The 27,308-nt window shown below is 42.2% G+C and overlaps 1 protein-coding gene across 1 annotated transcript in view; it reads right to left on the minus strand.

Moving 5' to 3' along the window:
• Window positions 1-27,308, minus strand: part of tenm4 (teneurin transmembrane protein 4) — a 140,408-nt gene that overhangs the window by 37,961 nt on the left and 75,139 nt on the right. Inside the window, exons 10-20 of the mRNA XM_069668102.1 lie at window positions 26,577-26,791; window positions 25,300-25,510; window positions 21,147-21,248; window positions 20,267-20,461; window positions 18,552-18,752; window positions 14,937-15,122; window positions 12,634-12,660; window positions 9,801-9,947; window positions 8,781-8,997; window positions 4,384-4,503; window positions 626-887 (exon numbers count right to left, since the gene is read on the minus strand). Of these exons, the coding sequence (XP_069524203.1) occupies window positions 626-887; window positions 4,384-4,503; window positions 8,781-8,997; window positions 9,801-9,947; window positions 12,634-12,660; window positions 14,937-15,122; window positions 18,552-18,752; window positions 20,267-20,461; window positions 21,147-21,248; window positions 25,300-25,510; window positions 26,577-26,791 (1,883 nt within the window). The remainder of the gene's footprint in view (window positions 1-625; window positions 888-4,383; window positions 4,504-8,780; window positions 8,998-9,800; window positions 9,948-12,633; window positions 12,661-14,936; window positions 15,123-18,551; window positions 18,753-20,266; window positions 20,462-21,146; window positions 21,249-25,299; window positions 25,511-26,576; window positions 26,792-27,308) is intronic.

Below are 27,308 nucleotides of genomic sequence, written 5' to 3' on the forward strand. Positions count from 1 at the left end.
ATTCCCTTTTATAAGGACAAGTGTAATTTGGATGATGTCCCTTATGATTCTCTTTCAACACAAAAAAATAGCAAAAGACAAGGCTCTATAAATAGACGGGACCTCGCGCTAAATTTCCTATGTGTCATAAATCTTCCGAAGCAAAGTGTGAGACAAGTAATTAGAGAAGGGCACAGAGATGCCTGCTAGACACACAGCGACCACACATTCACCTGCAAACATAAGCTGATGTAAGAGTGTGCAGGCACCAACAAGACACATACACATGTAGACAGATACCAAAACATAGACAGGAAGTATAAAAACAAATCCCTTCCAGTGGTGTGCTTAACTGAGGCGACTAGAACCCAGGGGAAATAAAAAATGCTGTTTCCTGCGTGCGAGGTGATCATCATCATTTTGCAGTGAAACTCAATGTACATTGTAAGTCATCATGGTTCCACAGACCAATTACACAAGAAGGATAAAATCACAGCACTGCCATGACACAGAGTCACTATTATACTTGTACGTGATGAATAGTCTTCAGAGTCTCACACAGATGTGTGAAATAAATCATTTGCGGGGGAGCCCCATGCAGATCACAACCCGCAGGGCAGTGGAGGGTGGGGAGCAGAATAGTCACCTGGATCTCGGGTACGACGGTCCGCCTCTCAGAGCAAGAGCCAGCAAATGCGGTGAGCGGAGCCGGGGACACCACAGGACTTGGCCGTGTAAAGCTGCTGAGGTCACAGCTCGGGATGTCATTCTCCTCATGCCGCATGACGATGGTATCCATGACAAAGAAGCGTCCCCATGGCAACCAGAGAGTGTGCTCCTGCGTGATGAATGGAGCGCGCTCAAAGTGCAAGGCTACGGCGATGCCCCCATTGGTCACCAAGTCAAAACTGGAACACAGACATTCACAATGTCAGAGAGGATGAAAAGTGATTCACGTGAAGTGATGATTGAAAAATAATAAATGTCACAAATCTCATTAGCAGTGCATTTAATGTATTGCGCGTTTGGCATTAAACCATGCCACAATCTACCATGAATATAATGACTATTTTCCAATTAATTGTAGTAATAACATATCAAACAGAAATAAATTAATGTTTTACACAGACTGTGGAGGAAGGATTCTAGTTTTTGTTATTAAGCATATCTTTCAGGCACTCACGGGCGAGTCATACAACACAATGAATAATCACAACGTTAAAAGCACATCTCTTAATTAATGTCATAATATGAAGATTTGTTTTGAAGAATGGAAAATAATAGACGCAAACTGTAAATCCAGGCTTGACTGTTGCAGCCTCCATATGTGTGTGTAATGCACTGCTCCGGTGTTCACATTTATATGTGTGAGAGAGAGATGTGTGCCGCAGGATGGAGGCAGCAGCCACTTCTCTATCGATCCCTTAGATGAAGGCTGTCCACTCTAACATCAGTCTAAAAGCCCTGCAAAGCAATCCCATCTACTGTTGCATTTTAGGGCCTCTGCATTTGCTCTGTCCTGAGTGGGTCTCAGTAAACAGGCTGTACTCTGCCGATTTTGTCATCTCTAACCACTGAATGGTGACAACAGCACGCCTGCACCTGCACGGGGCTTGTGCAGCTCTTGTCGCTTCTCTTTACGAGCCAATTAGCACCTGGTCACCTACATGCCCCGGGGACAGGGCCTATTCCTCACATGGGAAGCATCTTTTCCAAATTACATGTAAAAAAAGTGGGTCCAAATAGCGGTCTTTAAACCCGGTAAAGTCCCTCTTGGTTTGAGCGACTATAAAAAGAATCTGCTTAGCCTAACTTCCCTTGAGGGTAAACATTTGATTGGCTCCAGCGATAAACAAAGGTTTGTTCCGCCCTTGGTGTTTTGCCCTTGGCTGGGTGTGAATCGAGTGAGTTCGTCCAGCAGTTACGGAGGCTGCAGAGCTGATGGGAGCTGTGATAGTGGTACCCTTGCACTGCCATGATTCATCAGTAGCCATACAGCGGCAGCGGGTCAGTCTGCGTGACACCTGGCAGGATGAGACTACGCACGCTCAAAACACTTCTGGACAGGTACTCATGGCCAGCGTGGCAAATCGATGAAGGGATTCACTGGCTGTTATCAATCACGACAACAGCCTTAAGCCATGTGACAAAACTTATTAAGCTACCTGAAACAGCCTTGCTTGCTTATGCCCTCAAGGAATGCATCAAGCTCAAAGAGTTAACCCTGCCAATGAACTTGGCGTGCCACATACAAATTATACGCAATCATTTCTCAGCCAGTGCATCCTCGTAATGAACTGGATGGTATATAGCTGAGGTTAAAGTGAATGAAGGACACAGTAAAAAGCTAGTAAGAATGAATAACGTGGTATAGATGCCCAGGTAACAGGAGGACTGAACTTGTAATAGTTCCTCACTAATTAGGACCTTAGTTTGGTCCTTATTCTGCGATCATCATCTGATGATTTAAGTTCACCACTCTCACCAAAAACATGTTAAAAAATAAATTATAGTGATTCGAATAATAGTAACAAAGGTTACAAAGGAGACACAAGCACCTAATGTATCAATCATTGATTTGGGAACAGAGGGAACAGGTGTGTCCAAATGCTCAGCCAGTCAGAAAATGACGACACAGCTGGAAGAAACTAAACAAACCTCTTTTGTTTAGGTCAGAAAACTTTTCAAGATGGTGAAAAGGTAATTTCAAAAAGCAAGCCCTTCGACAATAAAGAACACATCATAAAAAATGAGTTGAGACAGCTCTCCCATTTCTAAGTGGCTGAACAGGTGCATTTCTGATTTCACGCTGCACTGAGCCAGTTTACAGTGATTGCAGGGGAGTTGCAGGAGACTGGGCATGTTTACAGGGGAACCTGGGAGATGGAGTAGTGTTTACACATATGCTAGAAGGAAGAAAAGAGTATAGGGCTTTGCGAAAGGAAAACGGAGTGATGCATATGAAAAATGGGACACACACAAGTGGAAAAAGGATAAAGATGAGGGAAGCCAGTGCAGTGGAAAGGACATGAGACCTGGGCTCAGGAAAAAAGAGGAAATAAGTGAAAGAGTAATGCCCAGTAAGGAAAGGCTTAAGGGCAGTGGGAGATTGGAGGAGGAGGAGCGTGAAGGGATAGAGAGCCGATGAAATAAGTGAGGAAGGTGAAGATGATGAGGTAGAGATTTCTGTAAAACTAGGAAGAAAAGGAAACTGACAAGAAGATGGAGGGAATGAGGAGCAGTAATGCTGATCTAGATCAAACTTGCAGCAGAGATGTATGCCGTTAGAGTGTCAGTAACTGATAAAAGTGTCAGGAGGAAGTGGGGCTTGGAGAGCAAACACCAATCCATGCTGTGCTGTGATAAAGGGGATTTGTTTGCCCGAATGCCTTACTAATATGAACTACTTTGATAGAAACAGGGCGGTTGGAGGTTTTAAATGTGCAACTTACAATCTGATCAAATACAGATATCAGAGAAAATATTGAGCTTTCTTTTGTCTCTGTCCATCCTCTCTCACTCCAAGAAACACATCTAAACCACTTTGAGATTTTTGTCTGGATTTCACAGAGAAAATCTCTCGGTGCCAAAGCAGCTGGCTTTGGAGTCGCTCAAAGAAAGCCCAGACAGAAAGCTCAGACTTTTTCCACTTTTGGTATTTGAACACTCACAACTATTGTCTCCCTCCAAAGGGGTTCTTGTGGTACTGCAGTGCAGCACCAAGACGATAGGCAATGAATTAACTGACAAGTTTTCCTGTTCGTTGCAGAAGCAAAAGATATGTAAAAGGAGGAGGACAGTGACTGCATGTATTATTTTATGGACATAGATTTAAAACACCTACACAACTAATTGAGTTTAGGGTTAAGATCATTTTATCACCCATGACTTAAAAGGGAGATAAAAATCCTTCTTGAGCTACAACATGAAGGGAGACAGAGGAAAAGCAAATTAATTGCAGGCCTGTGCCGAAACTTAAATGTCTCACTTGATTCTGTAAATCTTCCTTTGTCAAATAAATAATGTCCATCTGCAGTATGTTTCATTGCCCCAGTGAGCTGCTTTGAATTGGCATATTTTATTCTTTCCCCTCCCTGCTGCTACTGAAGCATAACTTATGAGTGTACCAGAAGGGCTTTGTTTGATTTCTCTGGGAATTGAGCCGAGAACTCCAAAATTGGACCAAATGAAAGCAAGAAGCAGATCAATGGCAGCGCAGTTTGCAGTGGCAACTGTCTTCTTCTTTAATCATTAGAATTCAGCACAGCTAAACAACACTATTTGATAATAATATAAATATAATTGTCACATCTCTGCGCAGGGTATTTAGATTGAGGTTGGTGGCATTTGTACTGCATCTTTGATCCTGTGTGTCTGGGACAATATAAAGATGGGGGCTCTTACCTTCCATCTTGCCGGGTGATTGTGTAACCGAAGGATGGGTTGTTGATGAAACTGATGTTGACTCCCACCAGAGGTGTTCCATCCGAGGTCACTACTTGTCCACGAATTACACAAGCATGGCTGCATGGAAGTGAGAAAGACCAACACAGTTACAAAGAAATACTTCAAAGCCAGACTTCCTGTGTGTAGGTACACCAGTAAAGACAGAATACAAACATTAAACCTGCAGTAAATCCTTTAACGTATTCATGGCATTAGACTTTTTGGAGTTTCAAATGTCACCTGTCCAACTCATAAATGCAAATGGGGTAGCTAAAATATACAAAAACAAAATACAATGAAGTTTGGTCTAAAACATTAAACAATTAGCATCAATATCTCTCTGAAAACGGTTTCACAAGAGGGGGATTTAATATAAACTGGTTATTAAACATCACTGTCTCGTACAGGTGTAGTTACTGGTAACCTGTGTACACAACAATAATAAAAATGAAAGCATAACACTACATATAGGCTGTAAATTGGAAACCGGTTATAGAGTAAGTAATCAAAACAAAAATACTGTACACATTAAAAGCAGCAACAGCAGAAACAAAACCTTACATCTCCGAGGAAGTCTCGGAGGGGTTTTTTAACCAGAATGGAGGGCTAATGAGATAAGGAAGGTTTACTTTGCTTTTGCTCTAATTAAAAAAGGAGGATTTATCTTTTCCATTATTGAATACAAGAGAGGGAAATAGGACTGCAAGAAGACTTGCTTGGCTGGTTATCAAGTCCTCGACAGATTTCCAGACTGACATTAGATCTCCAGAAGCTGCATAAATTAGATCTGATCATCAGTCCCCACCAATCAATAGTGGGAAGTCATCCAAATTCACCTCCTAATCTTACAGAACCGATGAGTTTAGACCTTGCTGTATCATGTCTCCTTTGTCGAGTTCTGCCCTGGTCATTAGCGAGGCCAAATTCATGGTCAGCTGTCGTTTCTGTAGTCGTTTGCAAAAACATACCCTAACAAATGCCTTACAGCCACATCTTCATTAGACCACGGCTATTTTTAATACATTTGGGTCTTAAACACTGCCACAACTGGAAACAATTAACACTAGTGTGTTAGTAGCTGCCCTCAACATGTCCTTACCAGAGGCAAGATCATTCACCCCAAACTATCCTGGTCCCTAGGAACCTAGTTTTATGTTAATTAGGCCAGGTCCCCTTCAGAAGACCTTGGCTGTCCACCACTGCACAGTAAACAAGCAAGGAGATACTGCTCTGAATCCTGGGGCTCACACCCAAAGATCTATCTGTGTGCATTAATAAAGAAATACTACTAAAGTTAACCCAGCGCTGGCCTGGCTGTCAGCGATTAATCATTCATGCCGACAGTTTATTTTACAGTCTTGTTTGAAGAGGCAATCATCCACGTTTTCTTCAGATGGAGCTGAGAAAGTGGAACTATCTCCTTCCTGCCTCCATGAAACCACATGGGGAGATGATTCTTTGCTGCCAAGACAAATGATTTAAATATTGACATCAAATACAACAAAAAGAGCAGCAAAGGAAGCGTGAGGCTTTTGCTGCAGAAACTCCCCCCTCCTCATGAGGTTTAACCAGGCTTAGAGGATTCACAAAGTCAAAAGGACCTCAAATCTCCAACCTCCGGTTTATCGTTCATCACCTTAAATGGTCAAGTGAGGACCTGTGAAAAATAAACCACTGAGGCCCCTGGACTCTGACAGACATCATCTCTGGTTGACGTTCAGAGGTTGAGGATTATTAATGACTTGAGTTTTTCCAAGTCAAGTCCTGAGGTGGATTTCACTCCTGATGGTAGTTATAGTATATTAACACATAAGGCCATATAACTTAACTGGTATACTTGCACCATTTGAAGAAGCCATTCTCAAACTGATGTCATAAATAGATGGTTTATATTTAACTTTTCTTATTGACCAGTGTTTGCTGTAATACATGGAATATGAGGAGGTAAGGTTATACAGCTAATTGTACCAGTTCTTTATAAACTACAGCTGAACATTAATGTGGTTATATTGATTAACCACAAACTGCATGTTTCAGCCAAGGTGGTTGGGCAGCTCTGAAAAACAAATACATTTAAATTAAATTGACAAAGCTGTGACAGAATATAATTAAATACAATTATAAAATACCTCCCTCAAGCAGCATGTAACTGTAAGAAAAACTACATTGTGTTGTAGTTTGCCAGAATTAAGTACAAGAACATTCAGTAAGTGAGGTTAGTAAATACGACCATCACCAAAGAAGCGACTTAAAAAAACATTACCCAAAGTACTTTATTATAGGGTAAACCCTGGAGCAAACCCTCTTATTTCCTGCCTGTTTGTATCAGGACGCAGAATGAGGAGACATCAATGTAAATTTTTCGCTCGGCAAAAATATAAAGCTGCAAAAAGGGATAAAGCACACTGAAAGCAAAATAAACAACAGATTTTCTGACACTAATGGCTTAGTGCTTATAAAGGAGTTATAAATAAAATAATAAAAGTGTAGCCCTTTAACTGAAGCGAATGGCTTCTGCCTCGCTATTATAAGTCAGCTATCAATCTTTGCCCAAATTGTTCCATGGACAAAGTCCCTGTTTACTATTCCAGTCAGCTTCCGCTGCTGGTCCTCGGCAGTCTCTTGTATTATGTGTCATGGTGGAGAGTCGAGACGTTTGATGCAGTGGCAGATGCTTTATTCAGTGGCACCTTTGCAGCATTTTGTGGTGGGAAACATCAGAAATAGCAGTCCAACATGTCTACCAGCATGAGGAAGTGGTTAATGGATCAATACAGAGATGATCAGGTGACCGGACCCAGCATATCAGGAAGATGCTGAGACTGTGCCTGTAAGGCTCATCTAAAGCCCGAGCCCCCTGTCCTAACCGCTCATATCTGTCAGTGGGTGGGGAATGAATACCAGGCATGAATAATAGATTATCACTGATATTTTTAGGTGAGCCAAGCCTCCAATCTTGCAGCTCATCTCTTGATTCTTTATTTTACTTATTTATGGCTGCATCTTCTTGTGTGAGAGACAAGAGTATTACTCAACCCTCTACGCCTCTTACTCTGTCCAGTAAAGAACTGCAAAATGTTGAGTGGTTCTTGAAAGCCAGAAAAATGTCAATGATGCAAAATGTCACAGTGTGTAACAAGGGCTTTCCTCGAGTATCAGCTGACACTACCATGAAAAGTTCAAAGACAGGCGGAGTTCGCTGACAGTTAAAGTAATTCATATAGATTTTATTTTTTCTTACTGCCAACAGAGCAGCTACTCATTTCTGTTAGTATTCAATTAAGACACTAAGGAATTAAACACAGGTAGCAGAGTATGGCAGAGTTTATACAACGAGGTAAGATGGACTGCGTTAGATTCGCAGGTGGCACATTATTCACATATCAAGCAACCGGTACAAAGATAAGTTGCAAATTATACTCCAGGAAATTATCCTTGAGCAGCAACACTATTGAATGGTTGTTCCCTTCACAAACAGAATAAAAATAGGGATGTCTGAAACTAAAACCTTCTGCCATCATTTAAAAAAACCTGTCAAATAACCCCTCCATGGTGGGAAGTTTGTTTGATTTAGTTGCTGACACTATTTTATAAAATTTTACTCACCAGAGACAAAAATGAATTGAAATTGAAATATTCCCATTTTTTATTTTTCACTGTTGTCTGTTTGTTTCACAGGAGTATAATGAGCCAAGATAAGAGGGATCCACACGCAAGTAGGATGCAAATAAGGTGACACAGCCTCACAAGCATTTAAAGATGAAAAGAGAAGGAGACAAAGGGAAAGAGAGGCAGGGGAATCTTATGGGACTTTGACAGTCATCCTGCCTGATATAAAAGCATCTCAGATTCCAGGGCTGGGGTGTCGTGAGCTCTGCCTCTGGGAGTGGGCCGCAGATGGATTACAGTACAAGTAATCACAATACATGAATATGAGATGTCTTTCATGCCAGGGACTGCTCCCTGCTTTTTGCCACATTCTATGTTTGTCCATCATCATCTGTCCATCATCCTTCAAGCTATGCACGCAACCAGTCCCTGCCCATTACAGCCTCCGCTGCCTATAGCTGCCTCACCTCCCTCGCACAGACATTCTAGCCTTAGTTTAAAAAAAGCAAATGTTTTAACTCCGCTAAGATATGCAAAATAACCAAACGCATTGTTATTACACTGGCCTCCATAAATGATGCAAAAAGAAAGCACCCGGAGAAGCTGAATTCAAATGTAAAATTAATACATCCAGCTATTACTAATTCAACAGACACTGACTGATTATGATCTCAAAATAAATTGTTGTATGAGAACAAAAGATGCACTAGGTGGTTTCTGGTGGGAGTTATGTACTAGTTACTCACTTTCCATCGAAGGGGTTGGCTCCAGGGATGATGTGGGTGCTGTCCCTGCCCACCAGGAAGTGCACGCGGTCATAGAAAGTCTGCAGGTTGCTCTGTGTAGAGGACATCTGTGTCTCCTGGATGATGTCCAGGGGGTCCGGGGAGCCCACACACAGCGAGGTGGTGTGACAGGTTGCCTGCAGACAGCAGTCTGGATCCATGCAGTCGACCAGGCCATCTGACAAGGTCACACAAGTCACACAACACACACTCTGTCGTTGAACAACAGCATAAAAGAAACTAAAAGATATTTTTGAGTCGTCGGGGCATTTTTAAATTCAAATACTGTTTAACTAAATGATTGGAGCCTCGTTCGTGCTTCTGTTATTTAGATGAAATAACACAAGACAGTAAGGGCTGCTGTGCGATGCACTTTACTTTACAGAAGTGGGTCATTGGACTCCCTACCCTTTGCTTTCACAGGCCTATATGGCCAGATGGGTGATAAAAATAAACCCTGCTGTCAGGAGTCAGTCAAATCCCCAGCAGAACCCTGTCTTTGCCAGTGAGAGCCACGGTGTCCCTGCACAGTGATGGGGAGACAAACAGCCCCTGCATAAATAAGGGATGCAAGTGCATAGCTCATGGCCCAGAATAAGGCCTGGAAGAAAGGAAGTCACGTCTTCCACTTGGCCCCAAGAGTGGTGCAGCCCCCTGGCTGGCTCTGTGTGTGTGCCTGGCTCTGCTCGGGGCGAGTTAGAGGGCATAGCAGGGACTTCCTCCTGGGGCCACACATGCTCAAGACCTCAGGCCAGCTACTATGCTTTTTAATAAAAACCTGTTGCCCAGGTGAGCGACTGGAAGCCAGTTCTCATCCTCATCTTTTTAAGAGTATCACGGCGCCAGGAAAACAAATAACAGGTACAGTAAATCCTGACGAACAGAGGTGGTAATTTTGTAGTCCAATCATGTCTACTTAAGAGTCCCTGTTCATTCTCTCCAGTAACAAAGGCCATTGCGGTGTGTTGTTTGTGAATTTACCTCCATCGTTGTCCTTGACATCACTGCAGGCAGTTTCCATAGAGGTGTCACAGCCAGTGCCCCTCCAGCCCAGCTGGCACACACAGTACCAGCCATTGTTACCCAGAGTGCACCTACCATTTCCATTGCACAAACCAGGACAGCCCTCTGTGTAACAAAAGAGCACAAAGACTGAGGTCGGCACACAACATTAGAACAAAGGAGGTGAAAGGTAACAGATACAGACTGAACACTAACAATACTATTTTTTTTTTGTCATGTGGGCGTCTTGATAAGAATGGTTCATTGCTTTTTTGTGGTTGCAACAGACACAAGACATTTTAAGATTTAAAATAAGTGAGGGTGGCTATAATGGCCCTCAGATGAAGTTGATTAATTTGATACACCTTATGTGAAGCTTCTAATATCCCATTGCAGTAAAATCAGATAAGAGGGATCTTCTAAATCAATATTCACTCATTACTACAGTAGATTGGCCTCCAGTATCTTTGCTACTACAGCTGGGTAATGAGAGCAGTTGTGGATGTGCTGGCTTTCCTGCACATAATTGGACCTGTTTTTATGTGGTATTCGAATGTGACCATCATTATGATCATAGCATTTACACTGCAGTCATCTGCAGAAAAAGAACAAGCTGCAACAAAACTGTGAAAAGCTCTATATCATCATTTGCCCTCTTTTTTGATATATAGTCTCCAGACTCTTCAATCAATAAGATTATTCCTTCAGTGAGAGCACGTGTCCTGACATTAAGAGAAGCAGAAAGCCCCCCCCAAAAAAGTAAGAAGTGAGTAAGGCTGAGCTTTATAGCATTATGCAAGAGAGGACTTTGCTTGCACTAACTGTTCCTGGGCATGTGACCCCAGGGGAGCCAAAAGCAGGCTGGAGCCAAACGACAGGTGAAACACTCCTCCGTCTCTCTCTGGAAAAGTCTTCACAAGGGCATAGATCAGAGGATTGTCTCACCTATTTTTCAAGGGCTGTTTGGCAGTTATCTGGTACCTTATGATTCTTATCCCCTTGCTGAGGCAGAGGCAGAGGGTAACATCTAAAGATATCAAACGCACAAGTCTGTCACAGTTTGTGTTGTTAGCAAGCTGCCTTGATAGAGAGAATGTTAAGCTGACCCATTTTATCAACTAAAAAGACTGGGGCAGCTGCCTCGATGCTCTTACATCACACGGGCAGAATAAGTGTGGGAGCAAAACGAGAGGCCGGTGCGTTGAATGGGAGACATGTATTAAAGGCAGGAAGATCAGTTAAAGGAAGGAAATGTGATGAGACAGAATCAGACATAGGTATTTAGGAAGGTAGAGGGTAGAAGCAACACCAAGAATAGATGTGTGTTTTTACGTCACATGGTCAGGAGTATCGAGACATGAGTCATAGTACAACCATGGATCAATTGACCAGCTAAGTAAATACACATGATCACACACACAAGGCTGAAAAATGGAGATTTGAAAAATAAAAGCCTCTGAAGAAGACTTAAAAATAAATGTATGTATTATTTATTTATGATTTACTGAAACAACTTGGATAAAAGATATTGACAAACAATATCCCCAGCCTTTTTGTGATTCTGGTCTGTCCTCTTCATCTAATACAGATAGTATTATAATAATAATAATACTAATACTAATAGTATTATAACCTTGAACAAGTTTTAAATAAAAATAATTGTAGCCATATTATGTTATATTATATTAATATATATTATAATGTAATGTATTATATTATTATATATTATATTCATGTGAAAAACAAACTGCAAATCTGGCCACATTTACACTTACAGAGTAGAGTACATAGATATGGATATATGTATATATGTTTTGTCTCCTGAGAACCTTTTTCAGTTTTCTAGTTTTCAACTTGTAAATAAAAAAGGACCAACCAGCAAGCAGACTATTGAATAATGTGGATAAAGTATGGCACATTCAAAGCTGTAAGAAAAATGGCTAATCCCCTCCCCTTTTTCTTCTTGTTTCCCTGAAGAAAGGGAGACACTTTTGAAGGCTAATGCCATGAACGCACGTCTTGCCTCTTAGACACATTTGGGCATTAGCCTTCCTTTTATTGAACAAATGGACAAAGCAACTCTCGTTAGACCAGTGGAGACAGATGATTAGTAAGCTCCGAATGTTTATTACAAGGATAAATAAAGATCCGCTCTCCGTTGGCACAAGTTCAACTTAATTGGCAGCCCTTTCAGGCTGGAGCCCCTGCTGAGCCCTGCTCAAGCCTGCCTGAAACGGCTCCAAACGTGAGGCTGCAAGTGTTCGAAGGACTCCTCTGGCAGTCGCCCTCGTGCCAGGTGGTCCATTACCAAGGACACAGTGAGAGGGAGCGAGGGTGCTGGAGGCAGAGAGGCAGGGTTGCTGCAGAGCCTCCACCCCCTGCTTGCCCTGCACCAACCAGACCATGAACTCTTTTAATTAGAGAGGATGCGGCCTCAGCACCTATCAGGCCTTACTCACAGCTGCACACTCATCCATAATGCATGGCACAAGTTATGAACCCCCTTTCCCAACACCCCACCTATTGAAAAACCAAGGCCGCACACAAACCAAATATTCAACACAGGAAAAAAGCAGCACAACTTGACTCACCAGGTGTGAAAGTGCTAAGAGGAGATTACTGTGTGACAGTATGGCAAAAAGTTGATGGGAGGTGAGGATCTTTAGAATGAGTTGTTTGGGGCAGCAAGAAGTGCAAAGTGTTTGCATATGTCAATGTAGAGGGAGAGCATGGTGTGTGTGCATGATTTGTTAATGCTGGCTTGAGTTACAATGGGAGGAGGGCAAAATAGAAGGAAGGAGGAATGCCATACCTTTCACTACCTTATCCAGATAGTGAGCTTGGGAGATAAAAGACAGGACATATAAGGGAGGTTTGAACAGTGCCACTTCTATGACAAGACAGCAAGGCAAGGTGTTAGTTTACATTACAAAAGGTAAATAAAAGAAAAGAAAAAGTGCAGTCATGAAGCAAAATCGTGCATTACAAGCAACACAACAAATACAACCCAACACAGAGGGAGAGGGATGGAGACGGAAAAAAGAGAGGGGGGTGTGTGGAACACAGAGAACGAGAGAGAGAGCAAGAGAGAGAGAGAATAAAGAAAGTGTTAGAGAGGGGATAAAAAAAGTGATATGTTCAGAAAGAACATTTCAATCCGTCCCCATTTATCAACCGCTGGGATCGGCAGAATATCTCAGGGGAGTATTTCAAAAGCAACGTGATTGATGCACATATTACCACCCTTAAATCTCTCAAGCAATATCCTACAGGAGGTCAGGATGTTCAACAAAAAGTACTTTTAATCTTGAAACACCTCTATAGACGATGAGGTCACCAGAGGCTTCGCCAATGGTGAGACCAAATTGGAACTCCTGCTCTCCCCAGCATGGGGTTTGAGGCTGGCGCAGAGCTCTCAATAATGAAAATTGATTTAAATTGAGATCTTTGGCTTCTTAATGGATGACACTGAGGAATATTCTTGTCGAGGGAGTGGGGATCTCAATATGGCACTTATAAAAGGCCCATCAATAATGTAAGGCCAGCATATAAAACATTCACAGACTCAGTCAAGCCCTGTGCTCAGGCTGCTCTGCTCCAAGATATGCATGAGAATACTGCAAGAAAAATTATCTTCATCTACTTGAATACGGAAGAGAGCATTTACCTATTAGGCTAGATTCTCAACTATTGTGCCGTCTCCCTATTGAGTCAAATGTGTGGGATTTGCACATTTCTGTTCACTGAGAGGCTGTGGCAGAGGGGGAAGAGATGGCCTTTGTGTTCCCATTTCCTCTCTGATGCATGAGTGGCTGGATCATAGAATGATAATGAGTCAGCTACCATGTTCGCCGGCAACTGTCAGCAAAGCAGCAGTGGATCTATTACACATGAAAACCAAGAGTAAGAATTCATGATATTAAATATGATGTCTATTGCGTGTTAAATCTTCATCAGTATCTCCCTACCACAACATTAAAGTCAACTTCCTTTTTTAAAAATAGATTAAAGTAGATTTATAGAAAACAAATGAATTTTCGTGAATGATCTAAAAATGTACTCCACTTGAGTGCACGTATTCAGTTATTTTTAACCAATAAGATTAAGAAAAATAAATAAAAGTAGAGAAGAGAAGAGAAGACGAGAGAGTGGAGAGAAGAATATATGCAACACAGTAACAGAATGGTAAAGTTGCAGTCTTGAAAGCAGGCAGCACATAGCATGTTCTCCAACATTAAGGAGGTTAGACAGTCCGGACATCAAATACCACGAAGCTAACTATATTTAAACACTCGTCTTAAAGAGCTCAACTACACTTGATATGCACAAAACTTTCAAACCTCAGAACACCCATCAACATACTGCTTACGATAACTGCTTGGTTGTACCTATTGTTGCTACTATTTACATATAACCTGCTTTATGAACAAGGGCTTAGAATGGGAATAACACCTCTTCAAGAACTCCAAAACAGCAATTATGTCAAAAAATTATTTTCAATATTAAGTATTTTGTCTCAAATATTAAAGGATTTAAACAAAAAACAGCCCATGAACCGCTACTGGTATACTAAGTAAAAACACTTGAGGAGCACTTTTCTCTCGGGCAACTCAAAAAACAATCTTTTTCACAATAAAGAGACCCAAGTGTTTCAAGACAACTCTTGACATTCAGTCAAGGTCTTGGAAACTTAACTTCAAGAGTTTAAAGAAGAACAATTGTTAGTATTACCATGGAGCTCAAAGTGGTGGTTGACCTGCTCACAATGACTCACATGTCAGCATTTGAAATTAATAGTAAATGGAAAGGGAGCAAAGAAAGAGATGAGGAAGAGGATGAGTAAAATGAAAGGACACCTTAGCACATTCCCACATTAAAATGCATGAAGGCAAGCCTCAGATCCTTGAGTAAACCTGTTCATGCTTTACCGAGTTGCACAAATTCAATTAAGCATGCTTTTCCCTCTCTTCTGCAACTGGACCCTTCCCCTCACACTCAGCGCTCCATACACACACAGGCAGACAGACAGCCTACGCCTTTGTTGGCCCCCAAACACACAGACATACACACACGTACAGAGTCCCCCACCCTGACCCAAACCTCTTCCCATCCTACCAATAGTGCAGTGTTCTCCGTTCCATCCCGGACTGCATTCACATCTGCCGTCCTTGCAAGTGCCATGTTCGTTGCAGCGAGGGTGACACGCCCTCTGGTCACACCCAGTGCCCATCCAGCCGTCGTCACAGCGGCAGGTGCCTGACACACAAATGCCATGGCCACCACAGTCCGCTGCACAAATCTCTGTGGGAGACAGGGACATAGAAAGAGACAAAAAAGAAAGTGGGGGAAGACAGACAGAGAGGAAGGAAGGGAGGGGGGAAGTGGGATGGAAAGGGAAGACAAGGCGGTGACGGGACAAGGCAACAAGGGTGAAGAAAAGACAAATCCAGGAGTTATTGTCAAGGAAAGGCGGCCACGCTCCACTACCTTGTCTGATGGCAGCTGAAAAGAAATTCCTGCACCTCATAAGGGGCAATCCTTTTTGACAATACAAATCTAATAAGTCCATTACAAAGAAAAGACATGGATTGTGGCGGCCTGAGCAGACTTTTTCTTCTCCTCGCCTCTTCTTCTTCTCTTTGCAAATTCACCTCTTTTTGCCACAAAGGGGGTAAAGAGGAAAAAATGACAGAGTTGGAATACTCATAGGAATTGCAACAACATCAGTGCCACCATATCGACAAACTGTGAATGTTACAGTATTTTCTTTGTTGTACGTGTTGTGCACGTTGCTTTCCATATGTTTTAGTGTGGGCTACAGGCACACATTTAAAGCTGATTCAAGGCATAGGATGTCGACGTCTACCTAACGTTTTAAATCTACCGTCTGCAGCGTACTGCAGGAACAAGTACGGGAATAAGAAGACAGAGCCACAGTAAACCCTGCTGACGCTTTTGTGTGGCAGCTGAAAGACCTCCCTGACAGGCTGTGATAGAGCTCGGGACATTACCCACGTCTCATGAACTCGAGGGAATGTATGACAAGACGAAAGCTCAAGGAAATTAAACACTGACAGATTTATTATGAATCTCATTGAAATGTTAACCTCTTTATTAACTATTCCGTTCAAAAAAGGCTGAGCAGTATGGGCATCGGGGAACAATAGCCATGTATTCCTGGCTTATTAGTCAAGCCAATTCAAATATGACCACAGGGGATCAAACTGGAGGTGAAATCTTTTAATTAGTCAATTACTGCCTTTACAGTGTCTATTTTGTCACTGCTACAAATTTAATTTCAGTGTTTTTTTTCCGCCACAAACCATAACATGACATTACCAGCTTAAAAAGCTTTTCTGAAAAATCACTGCCCTGCTAATTACAGCCTGGCACTTTGTTAAACTATGAAAATGTTAATTGTACATCTGACTTTTGATTTAGACGTACAGTAGACATTTCTATCAGTGTTATGACTGCTAAAACACACATACAAAAACCTTCACACGTGCAAACATTGTGTATGGAAACGGGATTCAGAGCTTACACAATCCTTATTGCGGATCTATGCCTTCCTCGACGCCCAAGGAGGAAATTAACGCCAATAAACAGGACGTGCTAATTATCATAATGAACGTCTTGAGTGATCCCAAAAGCACATTAGTTACAAAATGCAAAACTGACTATTTCTTTCTGAAAACTATTCGCAGAACACATACAGGTGAGAGAGAGCAGACTAAAGCTGACTGACACAACTGTTCAGTTGGAACACAGGAGAAAGCTTTAACGTGATAAAGATGCAATTACAGCCCGCAGGCAAACCCTCATTATCTATGGCCGGAGGGGCCCACTGTGAGAAATACCCCCATCCCCCTGATGGCCGTTACCATTTGCACTAAAGGGCCGTGTAAACAAACTTTCCTCTGGGTGGGAGAATGGCAAAAATGGCATAAAAACACACATATTAAAGGACATAAAACCTCAGGCATTGTTTTATGGCTTGTAACAGTAGAACTACCAACTGTGTAAACCCAGGTTGTACTATTGTAAAGCCACATGAGAAAATGAGTTTGTGACTTTAAAGTATCGGGGAGGAGGGATTAAAGAGTCTTGAAGGATATATTGAATGCTTTCCATCTTTTCTTTCCCCCAGTCTGCAAGGTTATATTAAAGGCTGCTAGCTGTGCTACCCTACCATCAAGCTTAGTGTTGTATTAGACCACAGAAAGCTCTACAATGGACAGGATAAAGGCGGATAAAGAGCCAACTCATCATCATTTACAGAGCTCTTTGTCTGCGAGGCAAACTCAGACTAACTGCCCATTTCCCTCAAAATCCCTGGGATTACCTAATAGGTCATTGTGTCTGCTTGGAATATAAAAGGGATTCGTGAATCCAAGTGACTGCTCGACTTAAACTCTCTTTTCAGAAATATTTCTGTGAGAATACAAATGATGTTGTCAAAATGAAAGCGGCTGAATGTTGCACATGTATCACCCTCTACAAAAACAGAGCTGATGTACTGATTATCAACACATCAGAGGCTTTTCCAAACGAAGCCTTCTGAAGCAACACGCAGCATCCATGAAACATGAACTCATATGAGGATTTATTCGAGTTGAACATTTTAAAATCTTCAGCTGGTTCACAGCTTTTTTTTTTGCATGTGCCAACATCGCATGTCAGTGAAGTGAGATCCCTGCGTCTGACAGCTCTTTAACTATCTGTCACTAAAACACTGAGCGTTTTCAGTTAAACACTTCTTTGTGAAGTTAGAGGAGGAAGGCTGCTGTCGGAGCTGAACCTAAGTTGTACAGGACTTTTTTCAGACTTACATCCTCACAAAGGTACATCCTAGCTGTAAAACTGTAACTTATGCTCAACCTATTATTGCCTACCGAGAGAAAACATTCCCCATGGACAAAATGAACACAATCGGAACAATCCTCCGGAGCAGAAAAAAAGCTACATACAGCTGTGAGCCTTGTGCCAAAGTGAGGAAAGCCAGAATTGAAGAAAGAGCATCATCTTGCATCAGATCATGCCTCTGACAATATCCATGCTATGCTGGTTTCCCTCTTTTCCGTTACTGCCAGCTACCATGTGGAGATAGAGGATGAAAGCATTCGTAGCGGAAAGAGCTTGTGAGCAAAATCAACAGAGTTTGATTGCTTGCTGTGGACCTCCGACTAACCATTGATTTGAATAATTGAGTATTTTTGTGAGCCATTTCCTTCTTACATTTTCAGAAATATCAACTTCTGCGAGGATCCACGAGAGTTATACGGAATAAAGCACTGAAATACATTCCAGGATGCTCTCAAAATGTAACAAATATGTCAAGGCTATTACATGTTCAGTTTTGGGGAATGAAACTAAAGCAAATGCTGAAAAATAGGACATTTCACTACTTACCCTCACGTAACCATTAATTGTTGAGATGAGGAGTTATTTAACTGAGAAATGTATAACTACAAATGGTTTAAGGAGGTTTTATGAAAGTTGTGATTCCAACCATTAAACAGGTACAGTGACCATCCATCTTTAAGAAGCAGCTATATTCATAAGCCATAAGACAACGATCCAAAGATCATGCAAAACATCTTTTCTAATTTCATTGAACCTACGCAACGTATTGTGTGACTTTTCCTGCTTGGTAATGAGAGCTAAATCAGCACTGGTCTGTGAAGGGAATTCTGCCAATGTTTACTCTCATATGTGGGAGGCACTCACCTGTAGAGCAGTCGTGGCCTGTCCAGTTGGGATCACAGCTACAGGTTCCTACGTCTGCCAGGAAAGCGCCGTGTCCAGAGCACTGGTCCATGCAGGAGGCCCTGGGGCTCTCGCATCCTGGCCCGCCCCATCCCACAAAGCAGTGGCACTCTCCCTGCACACATACCCCTCGGCCTGAGCATGTCGGGTCCAGACAGTCCACTGAAAGGGTTTCAAAGAGATGGTGTCAGACACACCAGTCACCTGCTGTTTCCCTCTTTCAGAGACAACCTGGCGTCTCTATTGGACCTGATTAGAATGACAACTGAAGTGGGCCACAGCAGCTCAGCTACAGCTGCAACCGGCTTAACACACATATAATAAATGTACAGAGAGAACACACGGAAAAGGATGTGAGGTGGCCTATATTTCTAAAACAGGACAAAGACTTACAAACAAGCAAATTAAATGTCTGTTATCACACTGGGGCTTATGGCACCAACCTACAGGTACTGCCCACGCTCCGGCTGGCATTTTCCCATCATCTCATTATGAAAATCCATCCTTAAGAAGAAAGGTGCCTTAATATGAGCGTTATGAGTCTAAAATGAAAGCTATGATGATGAGTAGTTCAAAGCTCGGAAAACCAACACCCACGCTGACTGAATTAAGAGGAGAAAAGGGGTTAATGTGAGGAAAAGCCTTGGGCAACAGTTAAAACTTCCAAGAAGAGAGCACGCTAAACTGTAGATCACCTGCTCCCCTTAGCTGCATGTTTTTTACATGTTATTGTACATGTTATCAGTTCAATTAGTATGCAAAAATCAAACTGCATCTCTTCTCTTTACATATTGTTTAATGTGTCCCTACTTTGTTTGGGACAGCAGTTGTGGAAGCCAACAATCACAATAATAACATTCTTTTACCAGACAATATCTGCACGGTACACACAGATGGTAAACAGCCGCCAAGCAGGAACAATGTCTAGCCACTGAGAGCAGCAGGCCGCGCCATGGCAGCTCCCCTTTACCACGACATAAATGGCTATAAAGGCCGTTATAGTGAGACAAACAGGATCTCTCGCCTTTTAGCAGATGGTTTGGGCACAAGGCACAAAGATCAGAGGCTAACTGACAAGAAAGTCTCTCCTGGCAATTAATCATTGTGCCTGAAGGTCGCACGGAAGAAAGGTAAAAATGTTAAAGGGCCCTCGTCCACATTCCCCTCCACTCCTTATGGCCAACACTCCACCCAAAATAGAATGGGAGCCTATGGATGTCACAAACCCCCATTTATCAAACTCTCAGGGTCCATTTTTCATCCTGAAATGAGAGCCTTCAAGAGCTGACAAACACAATGGCTCCTTCAATCTTATCTGGTCAAGCCTTATCCAGCATCGTGAATGTGAGTTCCTAATGGATTAACATCAGACTCGGTGTCTGAATTTCAGACAATAAATGGGCCGCTTCGATTAAGGTAAAGCCTTATATTACAGGCTTAAACAGGAAAAGTCACCTAGGATACATACTGTGAAGTATTATGATCACAATGCTCTCCATAAACGATGTCCTGCCTTTACTAGATAGGCCGTTAAATAAGCCATACAAACTTAATAGCTGTTCCCATTATGAGTTTTCTTTTAAATGTCAAGCACTAACAATGAGGTGGTTACAGCAGCCATATTATGCAGGACTTTATGTAAAGCACACATAACCATGACTTATTAAAACATTCACCTTCTTCACAGTTTTCTCCTTTGTAGCCTGGGTTGCAGATACAAGTTCCCACGATACAGGTCCCGTGGCTGCTGCAAGTGATGTCGATGCACTGGTTGGTGGGAACGTCACACTCGGAGCCCTTCCAGCCGCTGTGACACATGCAGCGACCTTTAAGGTATTGACCATTCCCACTGCATAGCACTGGACAGGCGGCTTTGAAAAGAGCAGACAGCATACATCCATTTGAATGGACCCTTCCAACCATGGCTTCAAAGAATTGTGAGAATGTTTTTTAAAGCCATTATCAGACAATGAGCTTCTGACCAAATTGAAATTTCCTTTCCAATATGCAGCAGAAATTAGTGCACTTTGGCATCACATGCGGACTTAAATTCTAACGGGAAATGCAACATATGTGTAATATCTACAAATTGGCTGTTGTGTGACTGATGAAAAAGAAGATATAGTTGATAAAAAGTGGAAAGCATGCTGATCAACACAAGGATTACAAACGACAGATGTAACCAAAGCAAACTACCACAAGTTTTTTTTGGATGTTATTTTAATTTGGTGAAAAATTAATACAGCCTTGTTGCTAGTAACTGAAAGAATAAGTCAACCCCCCTACAATCTCAAACTCTTCTCTGTATACAGTTATTCAGGAGCTCTTTTATTTACTGTATAACACAAGACACCATTCGGAGTGCTGGAGGTAAAAATGAATCATCTGGAGAAGAAGTGCCTAATTTAATAAGTAATATTTAATACAATGAAAAGTATGATTATAATTGCTTTGTTCTGGTCATGCATTGAATGAAATCTGGCCCGCACCCTAAAATGTTATGTGTATAAATGATTTTAGATCAATAGAGACTTAATGACTGAGGGTGTGACTCACCTCGCCCACAGTCAGGTCCTTTGAATCCCAAAAAGCAGTGGCATGTTCCAGCAACACAGTCACCGTTCCCAAAGCAGTTACTGGGACAGTCATCAATAGATTCTGCAAGAGAGCAATCAGGAGTATTTCTGAGTGATGTGGTTTGAAAAACAATTTTCCTCCCACTCGTTTGATTATTATCCCTTTGCTAATGACAGTGATAAGCACAGGCTCAAATCCTGTCAACATTTCTGTTTCACTGAAAAACATATTTGAGTGTTACTAATGTTTCATACAAACGGGAGACTTTATTAAAAGAGTAAACACGTTCTGATCATTTGGGCTTCTACCAAAAGTCACAAAGCAAATTCGTGGAAGTTCTGAATCTACTGGATGTGATAAGAGACATGCATCATTTAACAAACCCAATTCATCATTTTTATGGCACGCTGCAACCAGACAATTTGAAAGCATCAGCAGCACTGGAACCTGCACTTCCCTGCTGCCATGGGAAATGTTACTGTATCATATTTTCTTCTATGGTCTCATTTTCAGTCTGCTTTATGTGTTTGCAGAAGCAATGAGCGGGCCGGGCGGATTACTTTGTGTTACTGTTTTGTCAAGTCATCACAATGCCACAAGCTGAATTACCAGCAGTCTAGTAAGGCTTGTGAACACCGTGATTTATAGTGTTTAATGCCATTTTGTGGGCAATCGGTCGCAGCTGGGCTATAATGTGTTCTTTGATTATGGTATCAACAGGATCTTAAAATAGACTGGTGTACAGGTTGGGTAAACAATAATAACAAATTGGCACTGGGATATTATGAATGTATATTGGGACATTGTAACAGGTGTAAATAGAAACATCACCACGTGCAGAGAACAGGCATTGTGTTTTCTTTTAGCATTTTTTGAGACACAAAAATTGTATCATGTGAGCTAAATGTTTGTATTAAATAACACTTTAAATAAGATTTTAAACCTAAAATAGATCTGATAGAAATAACCAAGCTCCAACATTTCCCTGAGTCGCCTCTTTCCCTTTAACTTTTAGTGAGTTTCATGAATATCCGATGCTATTTTAAGAGTGTGGCTTTATGTCTTTATATTGTTCTTTTTTGTTTCATTTTTTGGGCGATCTTAACAATGAGCAAAACATTCCTAATTATTTCCTCTAATGATCCCTCCACCTAAATTTAACAAATTGGCAATTTCTACGACCATGTTCTGTGACTTATTAGAAATAAGGCTGACCACTGAACTCTGAGGCGCTCAAGAGCAGCAGAAACATGATGCTCACTGAATTAAGCCTGAAATGGTGCTGAAAAATATTCAATCTTGTTCATTGCCTTCAGGCAGCAGAAGCTCTGAGGCAAAACTTACTGAACAAAGAATCTCTTGTGCTCCACAAAGGGCTAGAAATGTGAGCCATGGATTCAGCTTCCCTTTACTCTGGAGAGTCAATCATCACCGAGGATGCAACGCAAGACAGAGAGAAAGACAGAGAGAGGGAGAAAGAGATACAGAGAAAAAAGAGAGGGATAGGCAGTCTGCAGAGAGACGCTGCTGATGTTCTGAGTGCTGCAGGCTTGCCTTTGCCATGTTGGGTTAGTGAGGGGATGCATGGGAGACTATCCTCTGGGGTGGTGGAGGCAAATCAGCATTTTGGTGGGGATTTGATGGCTTCCAACAAGAACATCAACCTAAAGTAGGAGGCCTGGCTTATTTTTTGCTCAAAGCTAGTGAAACCAGCATTGTGTGTGGGTGTGGTGTGCAGCCATTAGAAACTCGTCCCAGAAGTACAATTATGAAGGAGAGATTCCTGGCGTGAATATAGCAGCTCATTTTTACAGGGAGGAAAGAAAGTAAGCAGGGTTATAATTTCTTGTTCACCAAGTAAGTCGCTGAAAGTTATAACTTATGCTGTAATCTCCTGACCTTTTTATAAGGATTTTTTGGGGCATTTATTTTTGCATTATTGGAAAGAGGGAGAGGGAAGAGGCAGACTGGCAATGGGGGGAGGGAGACGGGTACAATATGCAACAGAGGTCGTCAAAGTTTGTGGTCTTGAACCTGCGCCGTTCCGCTTATGTGCTGTAACTACCTACTGACTTATTAAGCAGGCAAGTATTCTACATTACAGTGCCTCTAATTAAGTTTACCTTATCTTTAACTGCCATGGGTATTTCTTTGGTGAATGACAAACCATCAAATCGGACATATTTAATTGAGTAATCTTGAACTACAGTGCTCCAATTCCGACTCGTGACGCAGTTCAGCAGACTACGCACTCCCCATGTCTATTGCCTGTGTTTCCTGGGAGAGCAGGCAGGGGAGGCCATGAATATCTCTTAGCCACACACTCGACATAGGCCAACGCATAAATCATGGATTCAAGCAGAGCTTCATTGAAATTCATTACCCTTCATATCAGGGGAGCTAACTATTGTGTGAGTCTCTCCACTCGGTGAGGACAGAGTAGCATGCAGTAGGCAGGTTTAATCAGCGCCTCGCCATGCTCTCCGAGGATGCTCAACACCTTTGAATGATGGGCGTTTGTGTACAGAGAAAGCCTCTGCTATAAAGTGAGACAGGATAAAGAGTAAGACATTGGTGCTGGGTCTCTGCTTCCCTTTGCTTTGCTCCCCTGTATAGGAAGCAGTGTCTGGGCTGAAGCATGTCTGGCACCAGGCAGCAGGGACAAATGGCTTCATGCTCCAGAGGGCTGAGATACAAAACATTCAGTAGGACACATTTCACATTGCCATGGAGCCACAGCCAAGTAATGAGGAGCAGCCCAGATTAAAGACAGGGACACTCCATCCCCCCAGATGTATCATAACAGAGCTATGTGCAACAATCAAACCTTTGATTGTATACATGTAGAGAGCATAACGTGCTTCCCTCAAGTTAAAACACGATTTTTGTCAGACTGTCAGAAATAGAAAACAAACGCACTTTGAGTGTCTTATAAACAATGCTGCTTGTGTCTTTCAGACTGCCTGTTCTGGATATTGTTCACATATATTTCTATGCTTAGGCTGCTGTATTTGAAGGTCAACTCTATCCCTCCACGGCTCAATACAATTCAGGCAGTTGGTGAGATTCAATTTCTGCTGAAGGGCACTTAACCGGTGACCCATTTTAGAAAGGGCCCCTATGCCTCCCTCTGAGCTCCTGTGGGCAGATCGGCTCTGATACAAATGAACAGAGGCAGAATTCCAGCTCTGACTAACTCTGCCCCACCCCGTCCTATCCCCATTCCTGTCCGCTGCACAGAATACCTTATGCAGTTGTGTTTTCTCTGATGCAAACCACAGGAGGCCTTCATGCACACCCGGTCAACAATAAGCAAAAATAAACACACTGCCTTGACTCCTCATCCTTGTGTCATACCATATATTGAGTATCGAATTACAGCTGTTGCTGGCAAACTAAGGGGGGCATCTCTTGCCTGTCTTGACTCAGTGTTACATTGGTGTTGAGGACAGCTTCTCATCGATCTGCTGCCTGGCACAGCCCCTGTCACAGATGGACTCTGGCCCAGGAGCTTTTAATTAAAGAGCATGTGAGAACAGCTCCCAGCTGCCATCCCTGTGAAAGTCGACACCTCGGGCCCTCTCACACCTTGCTTGATACAGCAGCGCTAATCAAAGGTGCTTAAGGGAGAACAAAGAGGAGCGTACAAAATGAAATCACCTCCACAAAGAAGGACGTATGTCTGAAACACAGCTGTGTGACATGCAGAGTTAGTCAGAGGAGAGAAATATCTTCTGCTTTGATATATGGTAAGTACATGGAAATTGGAGCAAATCATGATCAAAAATGGCACTAGCAGGAGGGTACAATCACACTTTGAATTGTATGCAAATGATTCCCAGAAGCTGGACCCCTGATTCGCTCAGAAGACACTCAGGCTAATGAGGATATTATGATCTCTCAATGCCCTACTCAGGGGCATGGCAGGATAGCACTGATGTCCTGATTTTTGTCAGATTCAACTTCACCTTGATTAACCTGCAGTTTCCTTGGCTATTGAAATCTGCCAAAATCTGTCTCTGACTCATACCCCTGTCTGGGATGTTTGCTGTAGTGCTTCTAGTTGGTATTATAGGGATTATGTGGATTGCTATTACAGGTTTCAGCAGCAGGTCATGCCCAGGGCACTCACCTATGGCGGTGGTGAGGAAGGAGACAGTTTCAGTTTCTTTTCCATCGTTGTAGATGGCCAGGTGCCAGATTCCCGAGTCCATGTACTGGATAAAACCTGTGTCGTGTGTAGTGATGGGTACCAGGCTCCGCTGCATAGCCACGGGGCCTTCCAGACCACGGATGTCCTGGGCGAGGAGCCGCCGCCCATCCAAAAGCTCCACAAAGTCAAACTGCAGACAGACACGCAGAAAGTGAGAAAGACTGATAGATGGACCGCAGACACCCCATTAGAGTGACACATGAGACTAGAGTGCTTTCAGCTCTCTTTATAGCAGAGCATCATTTGGTCTGCATGAATAACTCATCATTCCAGAGGAGCTTGAGTAAGTCTACGCACATCGTGGCTGGATGGGCTGTGATAATTTCATAGTCCACCACATATCTTATACGAAAGCCTTGTTTAAAACTGTTAAAGTGAGAAAAGGGAAGCTGGGGGGAAAAATTAAAGCCAGTGTTTACCAAATAACATCTGCAACGATTTGCTTCATATCAGGAGTGACTCGATGAATACCAATGAGACGGTATTTCCTTTTCATCTACATAAGGAAGGGAATCTTGACTCATCTGTCATTCTACGTGTAATCAGTCACAGCAGGAAAACTCCACTCTAGATTATTTCTTTTGAAGTACAAATAGAGGAAAGAGAAACATCAACATCACTACATGATCTTTTGACTGAAAAATAAATCGCTCCGGACAGTAATGCAAACAAAAATCATGCAATAAACAAGATGCTGAACTAGATTTACATTAAAGCAGAAATTTAAACTCTGTGAAACCAGCAGTCAGATATGATTAATAACATGGTACATCTGATGCTGTGCTGCACATAGATGGGAAATTAGTGGAAAGAAAGATCTCCCTGTCTTGGCCTCTGAGCCCTGTATCTTCATGTGATTCATTGATTATATTGAACCTGAAGAAATTTCCTATAAATCCTTTTTTGCAACAAAGAAAGTGATTCATAATACAATAGAGAGATTTATGAATTGGTTTGTATTCATGACACGCTCCTACATGGTTAGATCGAGTTTTTTTTTTACAAACAATATTCCAATTTATATTCTGTGGAAGAAAAGCAGAATGTTTATACTATGCAGACATGATTGTAAACTGTTTCACTAAGCTGCGTGTTTACATTTAACTATTGTCTCCAGATGAATAAGCAAAAACAGAAAACATCAGAATATCAAGCATTACATGAAAGGATGTCGGTGACATTCAAATATTTCCCACCTGTGTGTGTGACGGAGGTAGGCCTCTCCTTCCATAGATTCCCACTAAGGCATCTTTGCTGAGGGACACATTAAACTTCAGGTACATGGGATGATCAATGAAGACCTGGGACCTCCAGAAGATACCAGGAGGAATCTGCTGTGCGACCTTGCGCCCCACGTCAATCTCGCCCATATCTATATAGCTGTCATCTGGGAACAAGCTGTCCAATTTGCCTGCATTGCACACAAAGTGAATCGGTCAAAGAGATCACATCATTAATCCAGAATGTGGAGGGTGGAGGGCAGAGGGAGTCACTCTGCTGTAGCCTGATAGTCTGACCATATCACAGATATTCAATCACATCCCTGACAGGCAGGGGAAAAAAATGTTATGGATGACCCTCGCCAGCGATTCCAGTCCCAATTCCAGAGAAGGAGAGAATACACAAGTAACAAAAATGTGATGGAACATCAATAATATCCTCCAACAAAACTCTATTTGTGACCCGGAGTGCTTTCTGTTGATTGTCTGAAAATGGAATAAAAGAATCCTCATTAAAATGAAATGATGAAATATTTTTCATAACCTGGTGGCATTCAGTTTGTAAAAGCACCGACACCCCGCGCTCACATGAAGGATTGGTGCCTCAAATTTCACATTTCATAAATCTCGTTAATCAAAGTGATGAAATTTAAAAGGTTGAACGTAGCGAGTGGAAATGGTAGAAAAATATGAGAAGATATAACTGCT

Source organism: Semicossyphus pulcher, unplaced genomic scaffold (assembly GCF_022749685.1).
Source record: "Semicossyphus pulcher isolate SPU_LCO1_2020_fin unplaced genomic scaffold, fSemPul1.0.p SCAF_19, whole genome shotgun sequence".
Taxonomy (NCBI): domain Eukaryota; kingdom Metazoa; phylum Chordata; class Actinopteri; order Labriformes; family Labridae; genus Semicossyphus; species Semicossyphus pulcher.